General features: G+C 40.6%; 1 protein-coding gene across 1 annotated transcript in view; it reads left to right on the forward strand.

Moving 5' to 3' along the window:
• Window positions 1-783: 783 nt before the first annotated feature.
• Window positions 784-23571, forward strand: part of HMGCLL1 (3-hydroxymethyl-3-methylglutaryl-CoA lyase like 1) — a 136705-nt gene continuing 113917 nt past the window's right edge. Inside the window, exon 1 of the mRNA XM_047797261.1 lies at window positions 784-972. Within this exon, the coding sequence (XP_047653217.1) occupies window positions 865-972 (108 nt within the window). The 5' untranslated portion in view covers window positions 784-864. The remainder of the gene's footprint in view (window positions 973-23571) is intronic.

Below are 23571 nucleotides of genomic sequence, written 5' to 3' on the forward strand. Positions count from 1 at the left end.
TCACTTACTGACAATTTCCTGACTTACCAAGTTTCCTGTGATATCTCCCCTAATTTACAACCTTCTATCTTTTCTTCTTCATTAGACAGTTTATGTGTTCTAACCTTGCAGTTTGCCTCATCATATTTATTTTTTTGGTCATACTTTGTAATTTATTGAAATATAGTTGACTTACAATGTTGTGTTAGTTTATACGGCAAGAGAGATTCAGTTTTATATATATGTGAATATATGTGTGTGTATTTATAGAAACACACACACACACACATATATATATATGTACTTTTTCAGATTCTTTTCCCTTACAGGTTATTACAAAATATTGAGTATTGTTCCCACCTCATAATATTTAAAAGTCGACTTTATTGTCACGGAGATAAACTCAAGTGAGTTCAACACTGGACACATCTACACTGAGCACAAAAGGCTGTACCTGGGAATGAGCAAATGCATCAACAAGAAACCAAAGGCCCTCGTCTTTATTTATTTATTTATTTATTTTTGAGCCCTAACCCTTGCTTTCCGGGTTGATCTGAACCAGGTGAGAAGTCGGTCGGTGGGGTGTGTGCAGTGCAATCAGCTTTGCGCCCTGGGTGCGGTGCAGAAAGTATGCAAGGCTGTGAATATGGTTCTTCTCAGGGCATCCCTCTCTGCTCCAGGCTCCGGGGTGGCCCGCGTGCGCGCAGGTGCCTCCCAGGCGCTGTCCTGGGCGCTCTGGCGCGGCGCCGCCGCAGTACGCAGAGCGGGCCGGGCTGGGCGCGCGCGGGAGGCGCGCGCAGGACCGCAGCGCGCGCCCTGCCGGCCCGCAGCCCTCTCCTCCCCGCACCCCGGCAACGCCGAGCGCCGACGCCCCGCGCCCCGGTCATGGGGAACGTGCCCTCCGCGGTGAAGCACTGCCTCAGCTACCAGCAGCTTCTCCGGGAGCATCTCTGGATCGGGGATTCAGTGGCAGGGGCGCTCGACCCCGCGCAGGTACCACCTTACGGCCCGGGGTGTCCCCACCCTTTCTTAAACCGCCGGAGGCCTCTCCGCCGTCACCGCCCTCCCTCCCCCCCACCCCTAGGCCTCCTCTCCAGTTGCAACGTTGCCTCCCACCCCAAAGCCCTTCCTGCGGTAGTTCTGTCGTGTCAGGCCTCACCCCTTAAAAGGTTTCCCACCATCTCTGTGCGGTGAACTTGCAGACCTGCCCCTGCAGCGGAGACCCACTAAAATTCCTACCTTGGCCGCAGCAGGTTGCCTAAAGGAAACCCTTCTTTCTCTGTCTTTCCCTTGGAGAGGACTCCCGATACCGCACTCCTTCGAGGACAGTGCGCGTCTTTTCAGTCCCCTCCTTTTTATTGTGTGACAAAGACGACAGATTTGTCAGAATATGAGGCAGAAAGAGGAACAAAGCCAACACAGAAGGTTAGGAGAACACGGTAGAATGACGTCATCATGTCATTAACTATTGAGAGTGTATTTAAGCTTCAACACCCTTGAAGGAGCTGGGAAAATAATGGTAAATAACAGCGATTTCGGACCAAAAAGTATTCCCATGTGATTCCTGAAAACCCTTTTTAAGGCACCTAGTAGGCAAATTCTTAGTTTCTATCCACTTGCGATTTGATGCATTCCCAAGCAGAAATGGCAGAGAAATGAAGAGAATGTATATAAAGAAATTTACTTTTCCCTTAAAAGAGCTAGACATTTAAACTTCCACAAAGGAATGGCAGTGATAATTAAGTGAATGTTAAAACATGGGAAAGGGGAGGGACATTATGAGAGTTTAGCTATTACTGTTTTGGCTTTTGCTGGGTGCAAAAATGCTTATTCTTGATTCCTCTGTGAACAAAATATTTTAGTGGATAAGCATAATTTAACCATGTGGCTTTAAATCAACTATTCTAATGTGAAGCATCCATTTGCCTATAGTTTTACATTTAGTGTATTTTCAGTTCACTGTACAGATATGTCACATCGGAATCTTAGTTCTGCAAACTGGAGTTCAGCATTTGTGGATTCATTAAAGGACCCTTTGCTCCTTATCACTTAAAAGATGGCTGTGGTCATCTGACTCCAAGCCTGTTGCTGACAATGCGAGAAAAGGAAAGTTATTATTTATCTTCTCGTATGTTCACTTGTCTTTAATTTTCCTGCCTTCTCATTGATCTTCATGTGATAACGTTTCTCTTAACTTTCCTAGTCACTCTGTTATGTAATCAGGAATCTTTACCTTTCAGTCCCGAAGTCTGAGACTTTATATGACTTTCTTTGCTGGGTTAATATTATTTTTCTCTCTCTCCCCTCCTACCCCTGTATGCTGATTTCATGGGCTTTGGAACCAATGATAGAGGCTAGGCTGCTGGGTGAGGATGTCTGCTTGGCCCTGTTAGGATGTAGTAACAGGTTAGTTGAAAATGACTAGGATGACTGACCCAGGAATGCAGGGAGTAGGATCTTTGGACATTAGTCAGCCCAAGGAAGACTTCTTTGTTCCTTTTTCGGAGGATATGCTTTCTCTAAATAGTACCTTTTTATCTCTGGATTACTTTGCCTAAGAAACTCCTATTCATTCCTCAGTCCCAGCCTCACCATCACTTCTTTTGACCAACTCCTTTCTCCTTCCAGAGTCGCTATCCTTTTTCTCTGTTCTTGTGGTAGTTTATGCATAGTTCTGTTGTAGTTCCAATGTGGTCGAACTGTAATGTTTTATGTCCTGTTGTGTTGAACTCACAGCAGCACTGACACCTGACACTTCACTCTGAAATTTATCTCCTTCCTTGGCTTCTGTTTACCAACATGCTTACTGCTTTAAGCCCTGCCTCTCTGGTTCCTTTGGCTGGAACCAAGCTGGCTCAGGGGCTTATATCTGTCTTTTAAATATTCAGAGTCCTCCTAACTTTTTAACCCCACTCCTAGTTTCCATTACTGTTCGGATATCCGTGTCTTCCAGATTTATAGTCCCGTCTCTCTCTTAAGCTCCAGTCCTGATGGTGTTGCTCATCTGACGTCATCACCGGGATCCCTCAAAAGCAATTCAAACTCAAAATTTGCAAAATCGGATTTATGTTCTTCCCCGTCTAACCTCAGACTTTTTCTAGAATTTCCTACCACAGGGAATGCCATCACAGTTCATTCAGTCCTGGAAAGTGCAAGCCAAGAGCTCCTTTCCGTCTTTTCCCTACATTCAAAGTATCACTAAGTCCTGATGTTTTCTCTCTTAAATTTCTTTTGGAGGCATCTTTGTCCAACTTTACTGCTGCTATCCATTTTAAAATTATCTCTCAAATGTACTACTAAACTCTTGCAATCCTTCCACTCACTGTTTCCACAGCTCGTTGGGACATGTTCTCTGTTTCAAATAGAATCATGCTATTCTCCTGTTTCACAGCCTTCTGTGAATTCCCATTGCTTTTACGAGGGAATAGTGAGCAAAACTTTTAATGTGTTCTTGGAAGCCTCAAATGATCTTTTCATTGCCTTTAAGCTGTGTTATTTTGTCCCTCACTGCAATGTCTTTCTTTGAGTTTTCTAATCATCCTTCCTCTGGAAACATGGTCTTTACCTGTTTTCCTCTCTGAGAGGAAGCTTCTTTTCAACTAACTGACCTTGAGATCTCAACTCAAACATCGCTTTCTCATGAAATCTTTCCCAGACTCTCAAGGCAAGCTGCTCTTGTTATCTTATATTGCGCAGTGCACTATTCATTACAAATAATATGAATTTTGTAGAGATCTTTTTATGTTTACTTCCCCACCAGATTCTAAGCATTATAAAAGTAAGGGGAAAATTCCACCACAGGACTCTCAGCAATGAACAGTGTCTGATTAGTTTTTGATGACCAATAAATACTTGTTGCATGAACAAATGAATGAAATTTACCCCTCTAGGCCATAAGCATCTCATGGCCTTTTAGCACTTTTCAGGGTCCCAAAACAATGACCTAATATAATGCTAACTATTTGTTATGTGAATGCCAAAGTGATAATTAAGACAGTTATTAATAAAGTTTGGTCTTAGTGCTGGTAAATGGATATTATTACTGTTTGTATCTTATTTCTTCATCTCATGGAACCTGGTCATTCTTTGATATGGAAAAGAGTTGAAAATGGATTCCTGAGACTCTTAAGTGCCACTCAGAGCTTAACCATTTTTCCATTGTTAAATCTGGCAGAAGGAATCATAGACAAGACCCCTAAGTTTTGAAATAATTTGGTTTAAGTTGGGACAGACAGAATGCTCTATTTGGAAAGAATCTTAGGCTAGACAATACAAGATTCAAAACCTAGACCTTTTCCTGGTGCCACTATATTATTAAGACAAAATTAAATAGTATGTGCGTGTGTGTGTGTGTGTGTGTGTGTGTGTGTAAAAATACACATTCGAAGTTTAGCAATTTATTACCAAATTTATAATAGGTCAGTGAATTAAAGGCTTACACTACCACAGTTCCACTAATTAAATTTTTTATCTCTCGCTCTCTTTTTTTTTTTTTTGCTAATGGCATTATTTTTGTAGAGTATCTTCTTCATAGACTAGAAGGTTAAACTTGATCTTTCTGTAGTTCAAGCTGTCCCTTAGTGCCTGTTTTGTTTTCTGTATTTGTTCTGTTAAAATGGCTATAATGAAGCTGGCTTAACTGGTGTTTTAAAGTTTTGATTAAAATTAAGGTTCCTTGTAAAATAGTCCTTATTTTATTACTAAGAGCTGCGTAAGCAGTAGCTAAAGCTCTTCATATAGTAATCATAACAATAGAATTCCCAAGGACCTAAATTCTGTTACATTTTAAATACATTCATTTTCTAAAAATAAAATTGTAGATTATGTGAAATTAAACTTATGGTTATTTTACATTATATCCTGATTATATCCTAATCCTGTAAGTTATGTCAGCAAAAATTTTGATTCCAAGTAAAGTATTTAGTGTTAAAGGGTCTCTTGAACTTAACCAGAATGCATGGTGTTTTTGCTTACATTTAGTAAAAAGACTAAGTGGCTTTATACTTTTTAGTTTGCAACTCTGTAGCTATTAGTACAGTACTAAATACCTTAGGATGAATGGGGAAGAATTTTCAGAAAGGAACCAAACCACCCTCCCACTGTTTGTTTTCTGTTTGTCTCAGGTGTTCTTTCATACCCTGCTCCTCGCCTTTTTCTAATTTGACTTTTTCTGAAATTATGTGCGTTTTATTATTTTATTATTTTCCCCTGTATTAGCTTGTTAGTTATAGACTGTTTTTCCAGTACTGTTAGTTGCTACCTATAAGGTGTCAACATACAACCTTGACTTATTAAAAATAGTGTATAAATTAGTATATTTGCAACTCACTAAAAATATAATTTATCTCTTTTTACTGCCTTCTGCCTTTTATATTGTTGTATGTATTAATTCTCTATATGGTGATATATATTTGTTCAGTCAACATACATTTATATTTACACATATATTTACCTTTTCCTCTGTTCTTCTTTACTTTTTTCAGCTTCATTTTTTCATCTGAAATTATTTTCCTTCAACTAGAAGTATTTGCTTTAGTATTTTCTTTAGTAAAAATCTGGCGGTGATAATTTCTTTCAGTTTTTCTTTGCTCAGAATTATACTAATGCATATGTAATTGAGCATCCAAGTAATGAATATTGAGTATAAATCTATTTTCTACATAAAGAATTAAAAGTACATGGCATGACAGCAGTACAAAATGCACATTTCTCAATACATATAATGGAGACCAGAGAAAAACCAGAGATCAGCTGTTAGTTTTATTTTTGGTTCTTTGATGATAGTTTATCTTTCATTCTCTTGTAATTATCTTTGACTTCCAACAGTATGGCTATGATGTATCTAGAGGTAGTTTTCTTTGTATCGGACAATGGTTCATAGCACTTCTTGGATCTTTGACTTGATGCTTTTTGGCTTCCATATGTTTTGGAAATTTTTCAACTAATTATCTTCAAATATTGGTTTCTTTCTTTTTTTCTTTTTTTTTTTTTTACCCCTCTCCCCTCTACTTGAATCTTAGAACATTCCTTATGCTCCACTTATTTCTTATACTTATTTTTGTATCTTTCATCTTTTCTTTTATCACTATATTCAGTCTCAATATTTTTTTCTCACCTATATGGCAGTTCACTAATTTCCTTTTTAGCTTTGTCCAATTTGCTGCTAATTTAATTTGAGTGTTTAATTTTAGTCATTTTTTTGAATTAGTGCATTTTCATGTGGTTTTTAAAACCAATTTTTAGTTCTCTGCTGCAATTCTCCATCTTATCAAGAATCCCTGAATACTTATCAGTTATTTTGTTTCCTGTCTGATAACCCAAATATTCAGATCTCCAGTGGGTCTTTTTTCATGTACCTTCTCTCTCAGGATGCTCACTAATTTTCTGTTTAGATTAGACAACTGATATGAAAATATTATGGATATAATCTGAAGCTCTGAGTGATACTGTCCTCCAGAAAGGATTAACACCCTATAACCACACCTCATTTTGCCCACCCTCTTCCCTCTGCCTCTGGCAACCACCAGTCTGTTGTATCTATGAATTCATTTTTTTAAAGATTCCACAGGTAAGTGAGATTATACAGTATTTGTTTTTCTTCCACATTTTGCTTAGCATAATGCCCTCAGGGTCCACCAGGTATCAATATCAGGATTTCTTTTTATGACTGAATAATATACATTCGTGTATATATAATATACATTCTTCATGTCTTAGCTATTGTAAATAGTGTTGCAGTGAATATGGGGGTGCAGTTATCTATTCAAGATAGTGATTTCATTTCCTTCAGATAAATAGCTAGGAGTAGAGTTGCTGAATCATATGATCATTTTATTTCTTATTTTTTGAGGAACTTTCATACTATTTTCCATAGTGGCTGCACCAATTTACATACTCTTGATAGTGCACAAGAGTTTCCCTTTTCCGCATCCTCACCAACATTTGTTATTTCTTATAATTTTGATAAGAGCCATTCTACATGTATGAGGTTCAGGAAGGGTTGATTATCTTTTGCTTCTAGCAGACAAGTGCAAGGGTAGCTTACCTTAAGCCAGTCAGATGTTTCTCTGATTTGATGCTGGACCTACTTCATTTGCGAGGGCTTGTCGTTTCTCTTCACCCTTATTTTTATTTTGTCACCCTTGAGGGGTTCTAACGAAAGGCCTCAAGTGTTTATTAGGATGTCTTCTTGTTGGGACCTGAACCAATCTCTCAGGCTTCTAGAAGCTCTGATGCTCATCTCAGCTTCTCACTTGATTACATAGAATTGGCAAATGCCTCAAGAGGAAAAGTCATGCTGAATGTTGGTCTCACCCCTTTATGTTTTTCTTCTGCATAGTGTATTGGCCACAAAAGTAATCCTTTCTTTGGCAGCTCCTAAAGCCATCAAACAAGTGTTGTTCGCTAATATTTTCACCAGATTTTCTACATCTCAAAGAGAAGTTTGTTCTGAACAGGTTGAAAGATTAACAGCATAACAGGGGAAATAAAAAAAAGTCAATTTTGCAATATAATTAGAATTGTAAAAATATATTCATTTACCATATTACAAAGCTATTAAAGTGGTTACATTCCAGGTAATCTGCAAACTGTTGAGAATAAGAATTTATGTATTTATTTTTCCAGTTTTATCGAGATATAATTGACATATAACAGTATGTAAGTTTAAGGGGTACAGGTTTGATACCCTCATATATTGCAAAATGATTACTACCATAGCTTTGGCTAATGTCTGCATCACAGAATATAATTACCATTTCTTTCTTGTGGTGAGAACGTTTAAGATCTACTCTCTTAGCAACTCTCATGCATGCAACAGTATTATTAACTATAGTTTTAATCACTATACTATTTAATAGTACATTATTGGAAGTTTGTATAAGTTCAAAAGATATTAAAAAGATTGGTTGCGTCATGAAAAAGTAATATTTTATGGAAAAACTGACCTATAATGGTTTTCACTGTAAGTAAAAAATGTGAAAGACAATGAATTTTTTTTTTTGCTTTTTTTGGTCTTCCTGAGGCATATGCATTTCTCAGGCCAGGGTTCAGATCCAAGCTGTAGTTGCAACCTGTGCCAGATCCTTTAACCTACTCTGCTGGGCCAGGGATCGAACCTGTGTCCTGGTGCTGCAGAGATGCTGACGATCCTATTGTGCCATAGCGAGAACTCCAAGAAGATATTTTTTAAACATAAAAATTAATATAATGCCTAACCTCAGTATCTGGCTTAGGAGAAACAGTATGCTATTTACTCCCTCCTTATGACATAGTTTAATAAAATTTGTTAAATGAAGGAATTAGTGATTAAATGGATGGCTTCTTTATAATATTTTATTTCTAGGGATGTAAAATTATCTTGGATCTTTCTGTTTTAAGGGCAGGAAGTTGGTAAAAGTATTTTCTTATTAATTTTTAACCTTTTCTTTTTAATCTCCTTTTTTGCTCTGCCTTGATTCATTCTTGGTTCCTATTCAGTGTGCAGTGGGCACCACCTGACCGCTTTACATGCAGTTACTCAGTCCCCACAGCAATCCATTTTATGGACTTAGGAACGGGGATAAGCGGAAAGGATAAATGACTTGTTCACGGTCAATAGCTAATGATCTAGGAATTGAATTCAGGCATTTGTCGTTCCGGAGGCCCCGTTTTCTCCGTTATACTGGTGCTTCCTGATCTTTCTGGGAATAGACGTGAACTGAGGTGTTTATTAAATGTGCTGGAAATTCTGATTCAGTAGCTCTGAGTTGGAGCCCAACTCTCACTGTTTTTTGCGTCCCCTAAATTTCGGGAAACACTGGGCTGGGTGATGCTGTTCCATCTTCATCCCTGGATCTGCTGTCCGAGGGTCTGTTGTGGGCTCATGTTTCCTCTAATCTGTCTTCCCAGAGCTCCTGGCTCCAGCCCATGAAACGACTCCTATGAGTTTCAACTTCCCCTCTCTCCTCTTTGAGGGTGCATCTAGAGTTCTGCCTGCAATAGCATTGAATTGGATACAAAAGGAAAAACAACTTGGTCTCCAATACATTTCCTGTTCCCTGCAATCTCCAATACTTTCTGTCCTTGGATTTCTGTTGGCTCCCCCAGTCCTTGCTTTCTTCTCTTCCAGCTGGCTCTCACATCCTGCCCTCCCCCCCACCCCCCACCCCGTGTTCGTGTTTTTTTCATTAGCTCTGAACTCCTCCAAGTCCTCTGGCTTTCTCCGGGCTGTAACTTTCCCTGATCCTTTCTTCTTTTCCTCATTTTCCTCTTCCAAGTGTAGCTTTTATTTTTGTTTCTTTTTATTTTTCCCTCATCAAGCCAGTGCCTAGACCCTGCAGACCTGAGCCTTGATGGGTCACTGATGGTAGCTGATGGTATTTCAAAGAGATAAGGCGAACGCATGTATTTGGGAAATACCATTTTAGCAGAAATTCTGATTGGAAAGTGATTATCCAGCCTGCTTGAAGACCTATCAGTAAAAACTAGGAAGCCCAGTTTTTCCTGGTCTCAGTCGTGTTAGTCTGAGTAGGAGATGCAAATTGGCTGCTACCTGCGTGGGTCACATTTAACCTCTGGGAACATTTCATTTGGTCGAGATTACACTTAAATACATATAAATATCTTAAATAGGGTTTGCACTCCTCACGCATATACTTAGCTCCCTCAGGCATCCAACTTATCTTCCTGTGTGTATGGCTATGTGAGTCTATGGTCCTTACTGGACAATTACTTGGAGATACTTTAATGAGACCATCCAGGACATTTCTGAGCACTGGCATGTCTTTCAAGAGTGTAGAGCCTAATCAAGATCATTCACCCAGCAGGAAGCTGTCTTTAAATTACCAGAAGCTCGCCATTCTCGCTTTGGGACTGTCTTCCTTTTCTTAGTGATCAGAATTCATTCCTAAATGAACACTTGGATGTGTTGGGATTTCGTCCCCTGGATATAGCCATATTTAAAAGCCCATTTTTCTGTTCTTTTCTTATCGAAAATAATACTGATTACCAGATCTTATTCTTAAACACATTCATTTTGAAATCAGACTGATTTTTACTTGATTTTACTCGAGGATAATTTTTAAAGTTGTTCTAGTTCAGAGAGGTATATATTTCGAACTGTTTTTGAAATGTGGTTTCTGTAAAAGCCAAGTAATAACAAGAATGGGAAGTCTCTCTGAAAAATATAAAATATAAGCAAAAATGGTAGTTTCTAGGCAGTGATGGAAGGGCCAGAGCTGTGAGTTCCCATTAAGGAGGAACTGATACTTCTTTCAAAGGAAGAGCTGTGCTCTCGCTCTGACACTTGCCAGGTGGTGAGGACATGTCAGGGCAGGAGGGCAGAGTGTCATGGGAGCTGGAACCACTGGAGATTCTGTCTGGGGGCTCAGCCCAGGGCACATTTTCATTCTTCATTGCTCTGCTCCTCTGAAAGCTCATGTCTTGGTTTTGCCTTTTATTTGGATCACTACCCACCTCTCCTTCCCCCCACCACAGTCCAGTCCTTTCTTGTGATTCAATTAAAAACACAAGCCAGTACATTTGTTCTAATTCAGTGCCAGGGGAGTTAGGGATGATGATCGTAGTCTTTCCGGTGAAGGTGGATTTCAGGTCAAGTGGGATCCAGGTAGGCATTCCTGGTCAGAATAAGATAATTGAAGGCAGAATTAAGATAGTGAAATCATGGAGAATTATTCATTTAGTTGTAAATGTATATGTGTATGAATATAACATATCAATCTATATCTTCATTTGCGTTTCTGCCCTATGTATGTATGTATGTATGTATGTATGTATGTATGTATGTATCTATCTATCTTTCATAGGTCCAATCTACCCTCTCTTACATGAAAAAAGATAAAGGCCCTTAATCTTAAAAATTACCATGTTATTTTCTTTTCACACTCGATCTGAACATGGGTGCTCATCTTTTACTACTAGTGAAACTCGTTTTGCAAGTGTTTCTCTTGTGTCCTTCATTACTGTCCCGTCAACCCCATTCTTAAATAGTACTTGGTGGACCCATTTTGGTTTCTACATTGAAGCTGAGTACCCTTCCTAAGATCATTGAATAGATTGAAACATCTCTTTATTAAATATATAATATTTATAGTGCTAGACTGAGGTCTTCTCAGGGAGTGAATCTATATTTTATTTACCTTTTGTTATGCAGAAGACTTAAATACTTAGCTCCTGTTGAATGTGTATAGAATTAAATAGTTTGTATATGCTCAAAATTCATTCAGAGTGTGAACTTAAGGTGACTTTAGCCAAATTTACTGACTTTCTGATTGGCAAAGCTATGTATCCCATTATATCAAACGTACTGTTTTTGTAAACTAGAATTAGTACCTACCTGTTATTGTTTTGCATATTGGACTATAATGTCTATTTTTAAATTCCTGTATTAGTTTTGGAAGTTTCAGAGTCTATTAAAAAATAGGCTTTTGTGGTTATTGTCCAAAAGTCCCCCCAAAAGTACCTAGCTTTTCATTCACTTTCTACATCTCTCTTTTTGTTAATTCACACAGTGTACATCCTGCATCTTCTTGTAAATCCATTTTACAGGAGAAGGAGTAGAGACTGAGGGGTGCATTGATATCCTCTGGGGAGGCAGCCTCTCTGTTGCACGTTTGTCAGCTAGGGGCTCCGGTTTAGGATTCAGCATTTGAGCTGCATATCCCACTGATAGCAGGCACGGCACATGTCACCTTATGCCTGTATCTTTCCAAGTCACGCTTCCCTGGATTTGGGAAGTAGGGAAAGGCAGGGAGGAAACTCCAACTACATAAAAATCTCTTTCATATAAGTTGCACTCTGTGAAATCAGCCTTTCATAGAGTTTTTTTGGTGAACTTTATTAACAACCGATGGGATCGAGGAAGCTTGGCAAACAAGAAAAAGCAGGACACCCTAGAGAAACATGTCTGTCAGACGTCTTTCCTCGTGGGCTTTCCTTCCAAACGGTTTTGGATCTTGAAGGAAGCGGAGTGGCTCCCTGCCACCACTTTTGTACATCTGTGACCCACTGGGTGTACAGTCTGGCATCCACTTTTTAAACGTCTTTCCTTGATCTGTATTTATTTCACTGTGAAATAGAAGCCGAGCATAGGTGAAAGTTGAAGTTAAAATAGGAATCTTATTTTAGTGAGACGTAATGTCTACTTTGGGGGGGATTTTTATTAAAGGACCAGAGATTCGCTGATTTTTTAAAAATGCTGTGCCATCGTTCAAATCTTGCCTTTTACAGGTAGTTGTGAACCTGGTCAGGCATACAAGCTGAGGGCCATTTGGAACTCTCTTTGCCTTGGTTTTAGGGCTGGGCTTAAAAGACATTTGCAGAACCTGTAGAGCAACAGATGTAGTTATTCGGAATTTCACTTGTGAAAGTCTGCGATCACTTAGTTCCCTTCCCAGTGTGACAAGATTTTCATATTTAATTCAATATAATTCGACTGAATGTATGCTCCAGAAAATATTGAAAGGAAAACTTGAGCTAAAGGAGATGGAACATAAGCTTGCAAAAACACTCATCTCTGGAGAGCTGGAGTTCTTACATTTACTTCTCTCTGAAGCATGTAGACAGCTGTTGACCTTTTGATGGGAACGCCATAGTGATAACTTGTTAAGCAAAATGTCATTTATTTTAATAAAAGAGTATTATTTAGGAGCAGAAGTATTATTTTAGCCTACCTGCACTTGATTTGCAACTGACTGACTGCATGGGACAAATTTAAGAGTATATGAAAGACATAATATTATGTTAACTGTTAATAGACCATTATTTTTTTTAAATTAAGTATAGTTGATTTACAGTGTAGTGCCAATTTCTGCTTCGCAGCAAAGCGACCTAGTGATATATACATACACATTCCTTTTCTTGTATCATCCTCCCTCATGACGTATCCCAAGAGATTGGGTATAGTTCTCTGTGCTCTTGAGTAGGACCCTGTTGTTTAACCATTCTAAAGGTAACAGTTTCCCAAACTCCCAGTCCACCCCACCCCTTCTCCCCTCCCTAGAATAATATGAATAAGAGTTTAGGAAATTATTTGGTAATGAGGATGGGGATGATACCACCAACCACTCATTTTCTTCAAATTTATTTTATTGACATATAGTTGACTCACAATGTTGCATTAATTTCTGTTGTACAACAGAGTGATTCAGTTATACATATACACATTCTTTTAATAGTTTTTTGCATTATAGTTTTTCACTGGATATTGGATATAGTTCCCTGTGCTATGCAATTGGACCTTGTTGTTTATCCATTCTATAAATAGTAGTTTGCATCTGCTAACCAAACTCCCAATCCAGCCCTCCCCTAGCCCCTCCTCCTTGGCAACCACAAGTCTGTCCTCTGTGTTGGTGAATGTGTTTCTGTTTTGTTCATAAGTTCATTTGTGTCATATCTTTGATGCCACATATAAGTGATAGCCTATGGTATTTGTCTTTCTCTTTCTGACTTACTTCACTTCGTGTGATAATTTCTAGGTCTATCCATGTTGTTACAAATGACATTATTTCATTCTTTATTATGGCTAAGTAGTATTCCATTGTTTATATGTACCACATCTTTATCCACTCATCTGTCAGTGGACATTTAGATACCAGCCACTCTTTATTAGCAAAGTTTGCTAAAGGCTTTACCTGATTCTGAGCTCATATAGTTCTGCATAGAAGATGCTATTATTTTCACTTTTAATATGAGGAAAGGGAGTTAATAGGACCCTTTCCAGGCTGGATAGAAAGAGGCCAAATACTTGGTAGAGTTGAATTTACATCAGGTTCCCAAACCTGTATTTCTTCACCACATCATGTCACTTGACTGAATAGTAGGAACTTCAATTATAGGAAAACTATTTTGTAGTCATTTGTTGTGACTTTCTTTCTTGTAACACATTAGTAAAGTTCTGGATTAATCTATCACTTAGAGGAGGCATACTGCAGTTAGCAACGCATCTTAGGATGATTTAGCTCAGCTTCCACATTATTCGTTTGAGACCCAACACTTAAAGCCTGAGTTGGATGGACCTGAATGCATCACCCTTACTTCAGAGGCAAGTTATTCAGACTCTTTGGGATGATTCCATGAATCTTTGTGACCTTTCATGGTCTCTTCCTCTCATTCTAACCTACCAGCTGCCCTTCCCTTTCCCAGCACTCAGGTAAATAGTTTTATAGGATATTTCTGAGATATACATCCTTCCTGGGTCTTATAGTAAATAGCTCCAATGGGCACACACAATCAATCATATTTCAAATGTGTGGCTGCATACATAGCTACATATTGTGTATGCAGATTCTGTACACATATTGAATGTCCCTGGATAACTTCTGTTGAAAAATTTATTCACTTTATTTCAACCATTAAATCTTTGTTCATTTTTCTGAGTGATCATCCAAAACCATAGTGTGTAGAGAAAAGTCACACTACAATACAATACATGGAATTAAAAAAGAAAAAAAATCCGATGCCCTAAAATGTGCTGAAGTGCTCTTGTGAGGTTAATACAAGTTTTTATTAATAAGACATTGGATTGTTTGAAAGCATAGATGTAAAGATAATGACAAGCTGTACACAATGGATCATAGAATAAAAGGATAATGAGAACGAAAAGTGATGACAAAGCAGTTGTTCTCATGCCCAGAATGTGCCCTTAGAAAGACTTCTGCATCTTCCATGTGAAAAACGCACCCAGAGCAGCTTAGGAACCAGAGGCGAGTTACGGCTGAACCTTTGAGTTGAATTCACACTCTCACAGATGTGCTTTCCTGTGCCTTTGCCAGCCTGAATTTCTGCTCAGCGTTTCTCAAACCTGGGCTGGGAGTACACACTGGTGAGGGGCCAGGAGCCCCCGTGGTTCCTTTCAGTGGCTCCTGACTTCCCCTGTCCATGCGGCTGACTCTGTTAAGAGGAGGCTGTAGGGTGAGGCTGTACCACCCACCTCTGGGGAAGCCACACATCCCACAGTAGGCAACTCCTTTTCAGACTTGGGAAAGAGAATACAAATATGATTCTTGTCATTCATTTCGTGTGAATTCCTATCTAGGTAGGTTTTTTTGTCCTTTTTTTTCTTTTCTTTTCTTTTTTTTTTTTTTTAGGGCCACACTCGCGGCACATGGAGGTTCCCAGGCTAGAGTTTGAATTGGAGCTATAGCTGCTGGCCTACACCACGGCCACAGCAACGCCAGATCCGAACCGCGTTTGTGACCTACACCACAGCTCATGGCAATGCTGGATCCTTAACCCACTGAGAGAGGCCAAACCTGCATCCTCATGGATACTAGTCAGATTCGTTTCCCCTGAGCCATGACGGGGACTCCCGTGTCTAGCTAGTTGTAATGAAGCCACTTGTAGAACTTGATATCCAATAATTACTCAAACTACCTGCAGTACACATCTTCTGTTTTCAGATTCATTGTGTTGTTGGAGGCCTTTTTCATTCAGCCAGAAGGGACAGTAAAAAAGTGAATGCTGAGAACTCTTTTAGAAAGTTTAAAATAATTAAAATGAACTGAGACATGCTACAAAATAACAATATCTTATTGATTTCCAGGAAGGAAAAATAAGCGTGAAAAATTAAATTTGTGCCTATTTGTTAGTAAAATCTAAATCTAAATCTCATAGACCATGGAATTGGCCAGAAATTGAAATTAGAAAAACTGAGCCTGTCTGTATATAATTTTGGTCTTTGTATTATTGTTGGCACAGAGCCTAATTGTATTTGGTCTATAGGGCGTGTGTTTTGTTTTTTCCAATTTGGCTTTAATATCCCTGCTAGTGTTGTATCAATACTTTCTTAGAAAACTAGTTTATAATTTATTGGTTATTATTAGCTAAAATTTTGAATACTTTTCAAGTGTTGATAGATTTTAGTTGCTCCGATTTTTTGTTTTTCTTTTTACTGCTGCACCTGTGGCCTATGGAGGTTCCCGGGCTAGGAGTCACATCGGAGCTGCAGCTGTGGTCTATGCTACAGCCACAGCAACACGGGATCCTGGCCACATCTGCGACCCAAGCTTCAGCTTGTGGCAATGCCAGATCCTTAACCCACTGAATGAGGCCAGGGATGGAACCTGCGTCCTTACGGACACTGTGTCAGGTTCTTAACCCCCTGAGCCACAGTAGGAACTCCTGTTGCTCCCATTTTCCTAAGGACATTTAGGCTAATGAACTTGTAAATATATTATCAGCATGTGTGTGCCATAGATACTCATTGAAATAGACACCATCCATGTCCAGACGTGTTTGCAAGTGCATGAATGGAGGCCTTCGCGGGTGTAGGCTTATGTCTGTGACTACATGTAAGTACATGTTCATCATTGTTGGGTTAACAGGGGTATATCACAGCATACTTTTTGGGGTCGGAGCCCTCAGGGAGATTCAGACTGGGTGCAGTTGAGGGCATTGCATATGAGACTGACATGGTAACAGCTGAGTGGAACCCCTGACAAGTGGGCTTGTAGGATGAGGCATTGATCAGGATAGACACGTCCATGAAGCGGCTCTGTTTGTCCCGCCGGTGTTGTAGTTGACTGTTCAGCCTTTTCTCCTGTCATCTTTGAGTGTCCTTGAGACTTCCTATATTATGTTAAGTAAGTTTTCAAATGATCATTGTAAGTTATTAGATTTGTAGTATGTGACTTTGGACCGCAGGACCCACCCGAGGTGGCCATTGAGGTCCCAGCCTCTCCCCTCCATGAGGACTAAAAGGAGGCCCTGGAGGGCAGGTGGCCTGGCAGAGGGCACAGGGTAGCAGATCCTGATGGCTTTTCAGAACAACCCCCTCCCATTCTCTCAAACCATTCATTAAAATGTCTCTGTGTGTATGTGTGTCTTTTAGTGAACTCAACTGCAATTGTGCCCAGCTCTGCTAGAATTGGATGCAACCTTTATCGGCCATTGCAGGCAACAAATCCATGTTCTTCTTTTCAATTTCTATTAAACATAGATCATCCTGGCATTGGTATTTCTAAAACTACCCCTGGACACTTAAAGAAGGATAAGAAAATGTTTAAATGATGTGTGAACTTTGTAAATAAATGTTATGGAATTGCTTCAGAATCTGGTATTTGGTTTAAAATCTCATTCGTTTTTGACTCTAGTGTATGCTGAGAAGACCAACTTGGAGTGGTCCGAGGGAGGAAAATCATTTCCGCTTGGAAATAAAATAGTGACATTTGAAAGGAAGGAGTGAGAGAGTGCCATGCAAGCTACAGAATTAGAAGGGATATTCATGTAACACTTGGAATTTTAATTTTTATTGGTTTTACATTATATGGATGGAAGGATTTTATCAATTTTATAGTTGATGGTAACAGGCTGTTACTGAAGCATAAGCATATAGATTTTTAAAAAGTCGGTTAGAGAGCAATGGATCTCAAATTGTGGTCCTTGGATGGGCAGCATCACCATCATTCATGGGCTGGTTCAAAATGCACATTCGTGGACCCAACCTGACCTAATGAATCATTGTCCCTGGAGACCGTCCTGAGAAACTGTGTTAACAAGCTCTATAGGGGATTCATAGGCACATTAAAGTTTGAGAAATGCTGATCTAAAGGAATTGTCTAAAGTAAAGAAATGGCTAAAAGCCATTATGACCTCTACAGGAAACAGCTGGAATTAGGAGGCTTGGAGTTTGGCTCTGTCTTGTATTATAGGGGTCTTCCCTTCTCATTTAAAAAGGAACCTACATCTCTGAGATTGTAGTACAACTAAGACCAATGTTTTAAAAGTGTTTTTTATAAGATAATATGGTAATGATAGTCACAGCTGTTAATATTAGAGTTTGGGGGAATGAATAATTTTTTTTTCTTTTTTGGACATCCCGTGGCACATGGAGTTCCCAGGCCAGGGATCAGATCTGAGCCGTAGGTGCCACAGCTATGGCAATGCCGGATCCTTAACTCACTCTGCAGGGCCAGGAATCGAACCTCTGTCCCAGCCCTCCAGAAACTCTGCCGATGCTGTTGCATGTCAGCCAGATATTCGAGAATGAATAATGTTAATAAACATTGCATACTGTTAGTTTGGAATAAGCAGTTGGTTGGGATATTTCAGTTTATTGACAACAGTAAATAAAGCTGCTGAAATGAACTGTTTAAACACAGAATGAAATTAATTGATCTGGAGCAACCTGATGAATTTTGTTAGAGATGAGGTTTCCAACTAGAAGCTAAGTTTGCTTAGCCGGAAGGCAGAAGGACTCATTAGTCATTGCACATAACCTGTTTGTTAACTATTCCTCTGAGGGGAAATTGAAAATCAGCCACTCTGGTTTTGTTGTTTAAGAGAAATTGAAAAGAAGAACATTGATTTATTGCCTGCAATGGCCGATAAAGGTTGCATCCAACTCAAGCAGAGCTGTGCACAATTTTCTTTTCCTTTGTTTTGATGTTTCGGTCTGCAGATGTTAGCTGTTTTTCTGAGGAAATAATGGTGTTAGCTCTGAGTTTTCTTGGAAAGAAAGAGCTTAAAAGATTTGGAGCGCTGGAACCACAGTCTGCCCAGCCAATTGAACATGGACGGAATGTGAGGGGAAGCCTGTGGGGAGTCATTCTACAGCAGCATCTGGAAGGAAACAGTAAGGGACTGGAGGGGTTGCTTCTCAGGCAAATGATTAAGAGGCGATTAAGTGAAGGTGTGAGGATGTGAGGGAGGGAAGGAAGCACTGAAGGTGTATATATAATATGGAATGGAGGGATTATGGAAGAGACTTAACAAAATGAACCATAGATCACAGCTGGACTTATAAAAAGCTGGACTTGGAATTTGGACAGAACAGCTTCTAGGTATCATGTGAAGCAGAACATGAGATTCATCTAAGACAGAACATCCTGGGACATGTGTTTTTGGAACAAGAAAGGACAGGGATGATGTCTAGTTATTCAGAGCCACTGGAAATCATCTCTTCGAGTTGGAAAGACACCCTGCTATGACACCTTTAGAGTCTTACTCTGATTATACTGGCCCTGCTTTAAAGTCCTCAGAAAGTTCTGGGTTTTCGAAATGGAAATCCTAGGCTTTGATCAAGCGAGCGGTTTTACTTTAGCGGTGTGATGCTAATTCGTACATAATGTGTAGACAGCATTGCTTTAAATTGTTTTATACAATCCCATCTTCCTGTCCAGTCCACTTGCCTACTCACAGTTCCCCATTCCCCGTTATAGTGAACGAATGAATGAGTGAATAAAGGCGTGAACGAATGAATGAATAAATAAAATTCTATGTTTAGTTTCAGTGATAGGGGATGACAGCTAGTTTATTCCTCCCCAAAGGCTCAGGTTGATCCTGAAAAACAAAATCAAGCTTCCCCTGAATACTTATTCTTCTTGATGCCAGATAATTGAGCATCTGGAAAAATTCGAAATTAGAAGGATGAGGCAACCTTATGGAAGCTGGTTCTTGACTCTGTCCCCAGTTATTCTTCCCAGCAGTCATTTAAAGGTCCTTTAGCCTCAGTGTATGGGAACTCAAACACAAGCCTCAAGGCTTCAAATCTAAGAACTGGGATTCATTAGCCAATATACCTAAATACTGTAACATACAACTGCACATTTCCTGTGCCTTAAAATCATCACTGATGATTTCCTGCTCAAGTTCAGGGTGGCTGATCTGGCCCTTCAGGGCCCCAGAGGTCTTTTTCCTTGGACCTTGCTCTGCCCTGGGTCCTCCACTTCGAGGAGAGGGAGAGAGACCAGGGGAAAGACATCTGCTTCTTCCCACTTCACTGCATAAGTGACACCCTCTGCTTTACTTCATTGTCCAGAACTGACTCAAATGGTCCCACCTGGATGGGGAGGTGGTAGGGAGAGTGTGCTCAGGCTCTACCAGAAAGACTCTTTCTCTGGGTTAGAAGAAAGTGCACATCTAGGTGGCCACATTCAAGAACTAACAGGGAAATTAAATAGAGGGCTATCTTTATAGTATTGGCTTCACAATAAAACCTTGGAACAAAAAGTCCTGTTGAATTCCACCCCAACACTTCCTCTGGCTTCTCCTGTCTAGTCCTGGCGACCATCTGGCTCTTTAGACCAGCGTTCCTCAGGGTAATCACTTCATCAAGTCCAAACCTAAGGAGCTCCAGATTGCTAATTGTGCCCTAGGTTTGGTTCCACTGGTAAGTGAAAGAGATGGGAATGTTTCTGTGCCCACAGTTTGTCCAGGGCTCCCTCCACATGGGATAGCCCTTAGACAGCCAAGCTCACAGTCCTGGCAGGTTATCGGCAAGGTCAGGCAAATTTTGATGAGATTTGGGAAGGAGCAGCAGTTTGGATGGTCATCCCCTGAGGGACAGAAAGAACATTTTTTAAAAAGAGTCAAGAAGAGGGAAACAAGATTGAAAACAAGGCTCCCTTGTCACATTTCCTGGAGCTCACCCTCATTTCCGGAGAAATGTTCTCTAGAAACACAGAGACTAGAAAAGGCCTAGGCTGGAGAGGGTGGGGTTCCCATGGGGTCTGCGGGTTCTGGGAGGGGTGGCTTTGCTGATGGGTGATTGCTCTTGGTCCTTATAGTCACTTGGAGGGACTGTGAGAATTATATGCGGGGGCAGAGACGGGAACCCTGATCTTTATTCTGATCACTTGATCACATAGAATGGTCCAGATCCAGGCACATTGGCAGGAGCAGGGGACAGCAGGACCCTTGATCTTTAGTGAAAGCTCTGGTAGGGGAAGGGACGTGGAGTATGATAAAGTCTGTATTTCTTCACAGTAAATGTATAGGCAAAATTTAGGTGAGACGATCACATCGTATGGTCCAAGCACAGCCACATTGAAAATTTTTTTTTTTTTTTGGTCTTTTTAGGGCCACACCCAAGGCATGTGGAGGTTCCCAGGCTAGGGGTCCAATCAGAGCTGTAGCCGCCAGCCTACACCACAGCCACAGCAATGTGGGATCTGATCTATACCACAGCTCACGGCAATGCCGGATCCTTAACCCACTGAGCAAGTCCAGGTATCGCACCCACATCCTCATGGATGTTAGTCAGGTTTGTTAACCACTGAGCCAGGACGGGAACTCCAAAACACAGCCACATTGAGAGTAAAAGGGGAGAGTATTAATTACCCTCAGATAACAGGTGTAAACTAGGATCACTGCAAACCAAAAGGAGTGTCTGGCCACCTTACTTTTAAGAACGTGATAATGAATGCGTCTAATAATCACCCTTCCAAGTATTTAATAGTTCCCACTTTAAGAAAATTGCATCTTCATACGCAACCTCCTGTTTCAGTTAATTCCTGCATTAGATAGCAAGCAACAGAAATCTAATCTGGGTAGGGTAACCCTTTACGCAGTCGGTTAGAAAACTGCCACTTAGTTGTCCATCCTCAAGGCTACATATTCCCAGTGCTTTTCACCCTCTTTCACCTTTCTGTAAACTGCCCTATTGATCCCTTTGCAGACCTTTTCTAAGGCCTCCATTTCTTTAAATGGGGACTAAGTTGGGACTTCTCTCGCTGGGTTCCCACCAAATCCCACGTGAGGCGGGAGGAGCGATGTAGACTGACCCCCACAGATGGCCCTCTCCTTTAAGTATCCTGTTGATCGCGTGTTCAGCTGGAGAACAGAAGATTGTGGCATGAATGAGTCACCGTCTTCCAGTATGTGAAGCACGGTTGTGCTCTATTCAGGCAGCATAATCGATTGAGTAACACCCTGCCCCCTGGTAGATGGAGAACATTTATGCGGGGCTAGAGCTTGGCTTACATGGAATGAACAAGCAAATGCATGACGTGACTGGGGAAGGAGCAGAAATTCGGCAGCCCCAGACCCCCTCCCACCAGCTTGCTCACAACCCCAACGTGGAAAGACATCTCTGAAGTCCGAGATGGAATGTCTCTAAATGGAATCGGCCATCTAGAGAGGACAGCATGTATGACAAAACCAGGAGCAGACTCAAAGCCCTCAGGACACACAACATCCTTTTATCATTATTATTATTAAAGCATAGTTGATTTACAATGTTGTGCTGTACAGCATAGTGACCCAGTGATACACATGCACACTTTTGCTCAGACTATTTTTCATCATGTTCTATCCCAAGAACTTGGATATAGTTCCGTGTGCTGTACAGTTGGACCTCATTGTCTATCTATTCTGTCGTAGTTTGCATTTACCGACCGCCAACTCCAAGGGGGGAAGGGGTTTGGACGGCATGCATTTTAATTGGAGTTGGAGCCAGGAGGGGTCAGTGTGTTGGCAAGTGCAGCCCTTTAGCAGTTGGTGGGAGAGAAGTCATCTAGAAACCAAGGGATGCAGAGCTGAGGTTGCTGATCCTGAGTACTGTCTGGGAGCCTGGAGGTGTCACCAGGTGACCTGACATGTGGCTTTGCGGCTACGGGCTGGCTTGGGGTTAGCGGTCACAGGGATCGTGACAGAAGCGCATGCGTGCGTGCCCTCCCTGGCTCTGGAGAGCATCTTCTGTAGTGGGAAACAGATTAGGCACAGCCATATGGTACTTTCAGGCTTAATAGATGGAAAACAAATAAATCTTTATATAAGGCTCTTTGGTATCAATTAGTGTGTGTAGATGAACTCTTAGCTTTGGGGACTATGGAGTGAAACAGAGAGCACAAAATATTGATATTCTTAGAGTGATTATGTTTAACTCTGTAAAGTGTGAGAAAACTTCTTGTCGGAGAATATGTAGCAGTATTTATTCTAAGGTTCGAAAGAAGTTTCATGGAGAAGCAGATTTTGAATAAATTTAACAATTCACTTTCCTTTTTCTTGTATTTGGGGCTCTGGGTTTTCCTCTTGTAAGTGTTCTGACTTTCTCTGAATTTTAATTGTTAGACTTCCAGGGAGACTTGGATAGAAGGTTCTCACCTGTCCTGCTCAGCCCAGTGAGTCTGGAGACTAACTTTGTAAGGGTGAAAATTTCTGGATTTTCAGAAATTGCCTCCTCCCCGTCTACCCAAACCTTCCTAATCCAAGCCGCTGTCGTCTCTCACCTGGATTGTTGCTGTAACCTCCTAACTTTTACTCTCCTTGTCTCCACTCTGACCCCCTTCAGCCTGTTCTCAACTCAGCACAGCATCAGAGCCCGCCCAGTACAATGCTCCTTAGGTCATTCCTCTGCTCTAAAGCCTTCCAGTCCCTTTCCATCTGCCCTGGACTGTCTTTACCTGGGCTGTCTCTACACTTCTGGTGCCTTTATCTTTTTGTTTTACTCCTTGTTTTCTCTTCTTCTAGCCCTTCCTGGAACAGCTCGTGCATGGGACGCATTTCCCACCAGCAAGTCAGAGAACGTTGCACTGGCTGTCCGCAGGCTTATTTCCGGGGTATCTGTATAACTTTGTACCCACCCCATCACCCACCTCCTTCTGTTCTATTCTCAAAGCACATCTCTTTAGGTAAAATTGCAACATGTCTCCTGTCCCCCAATTCCTCTTCCCCTTTGCCCTTGGTTTCTGTATAACACTTAGCACTATATAGTTTACTTTTTTTTTCCCCCTGGAATCGGTAAGCTCCGTGAAGCTAGGACCTTTGGTCTGTTCTGTTTGTTGCTGTTTTCTAGTGTTTCTCAAATGAATGGACAAAAGAAAGCTCAGCTTATTAACAGTTCCGGAATTCTATGGGGCCCTTAGTAAGTTGAGG

This window comes from Phacochoerus africanus, chromosome 9 (assembly GCF_016906955.1).
Source record: "Phacochoerus africanus isolate WHEZ1 chromosome 9, ROS_Pafr_v1, whole genome shotgun sequence".
NCBI lineage: Eukaryota > Metazoa > Chordata > Mammalia > Artiodactyla > Suidae > Phacochoerus > Phacochoerus africanus.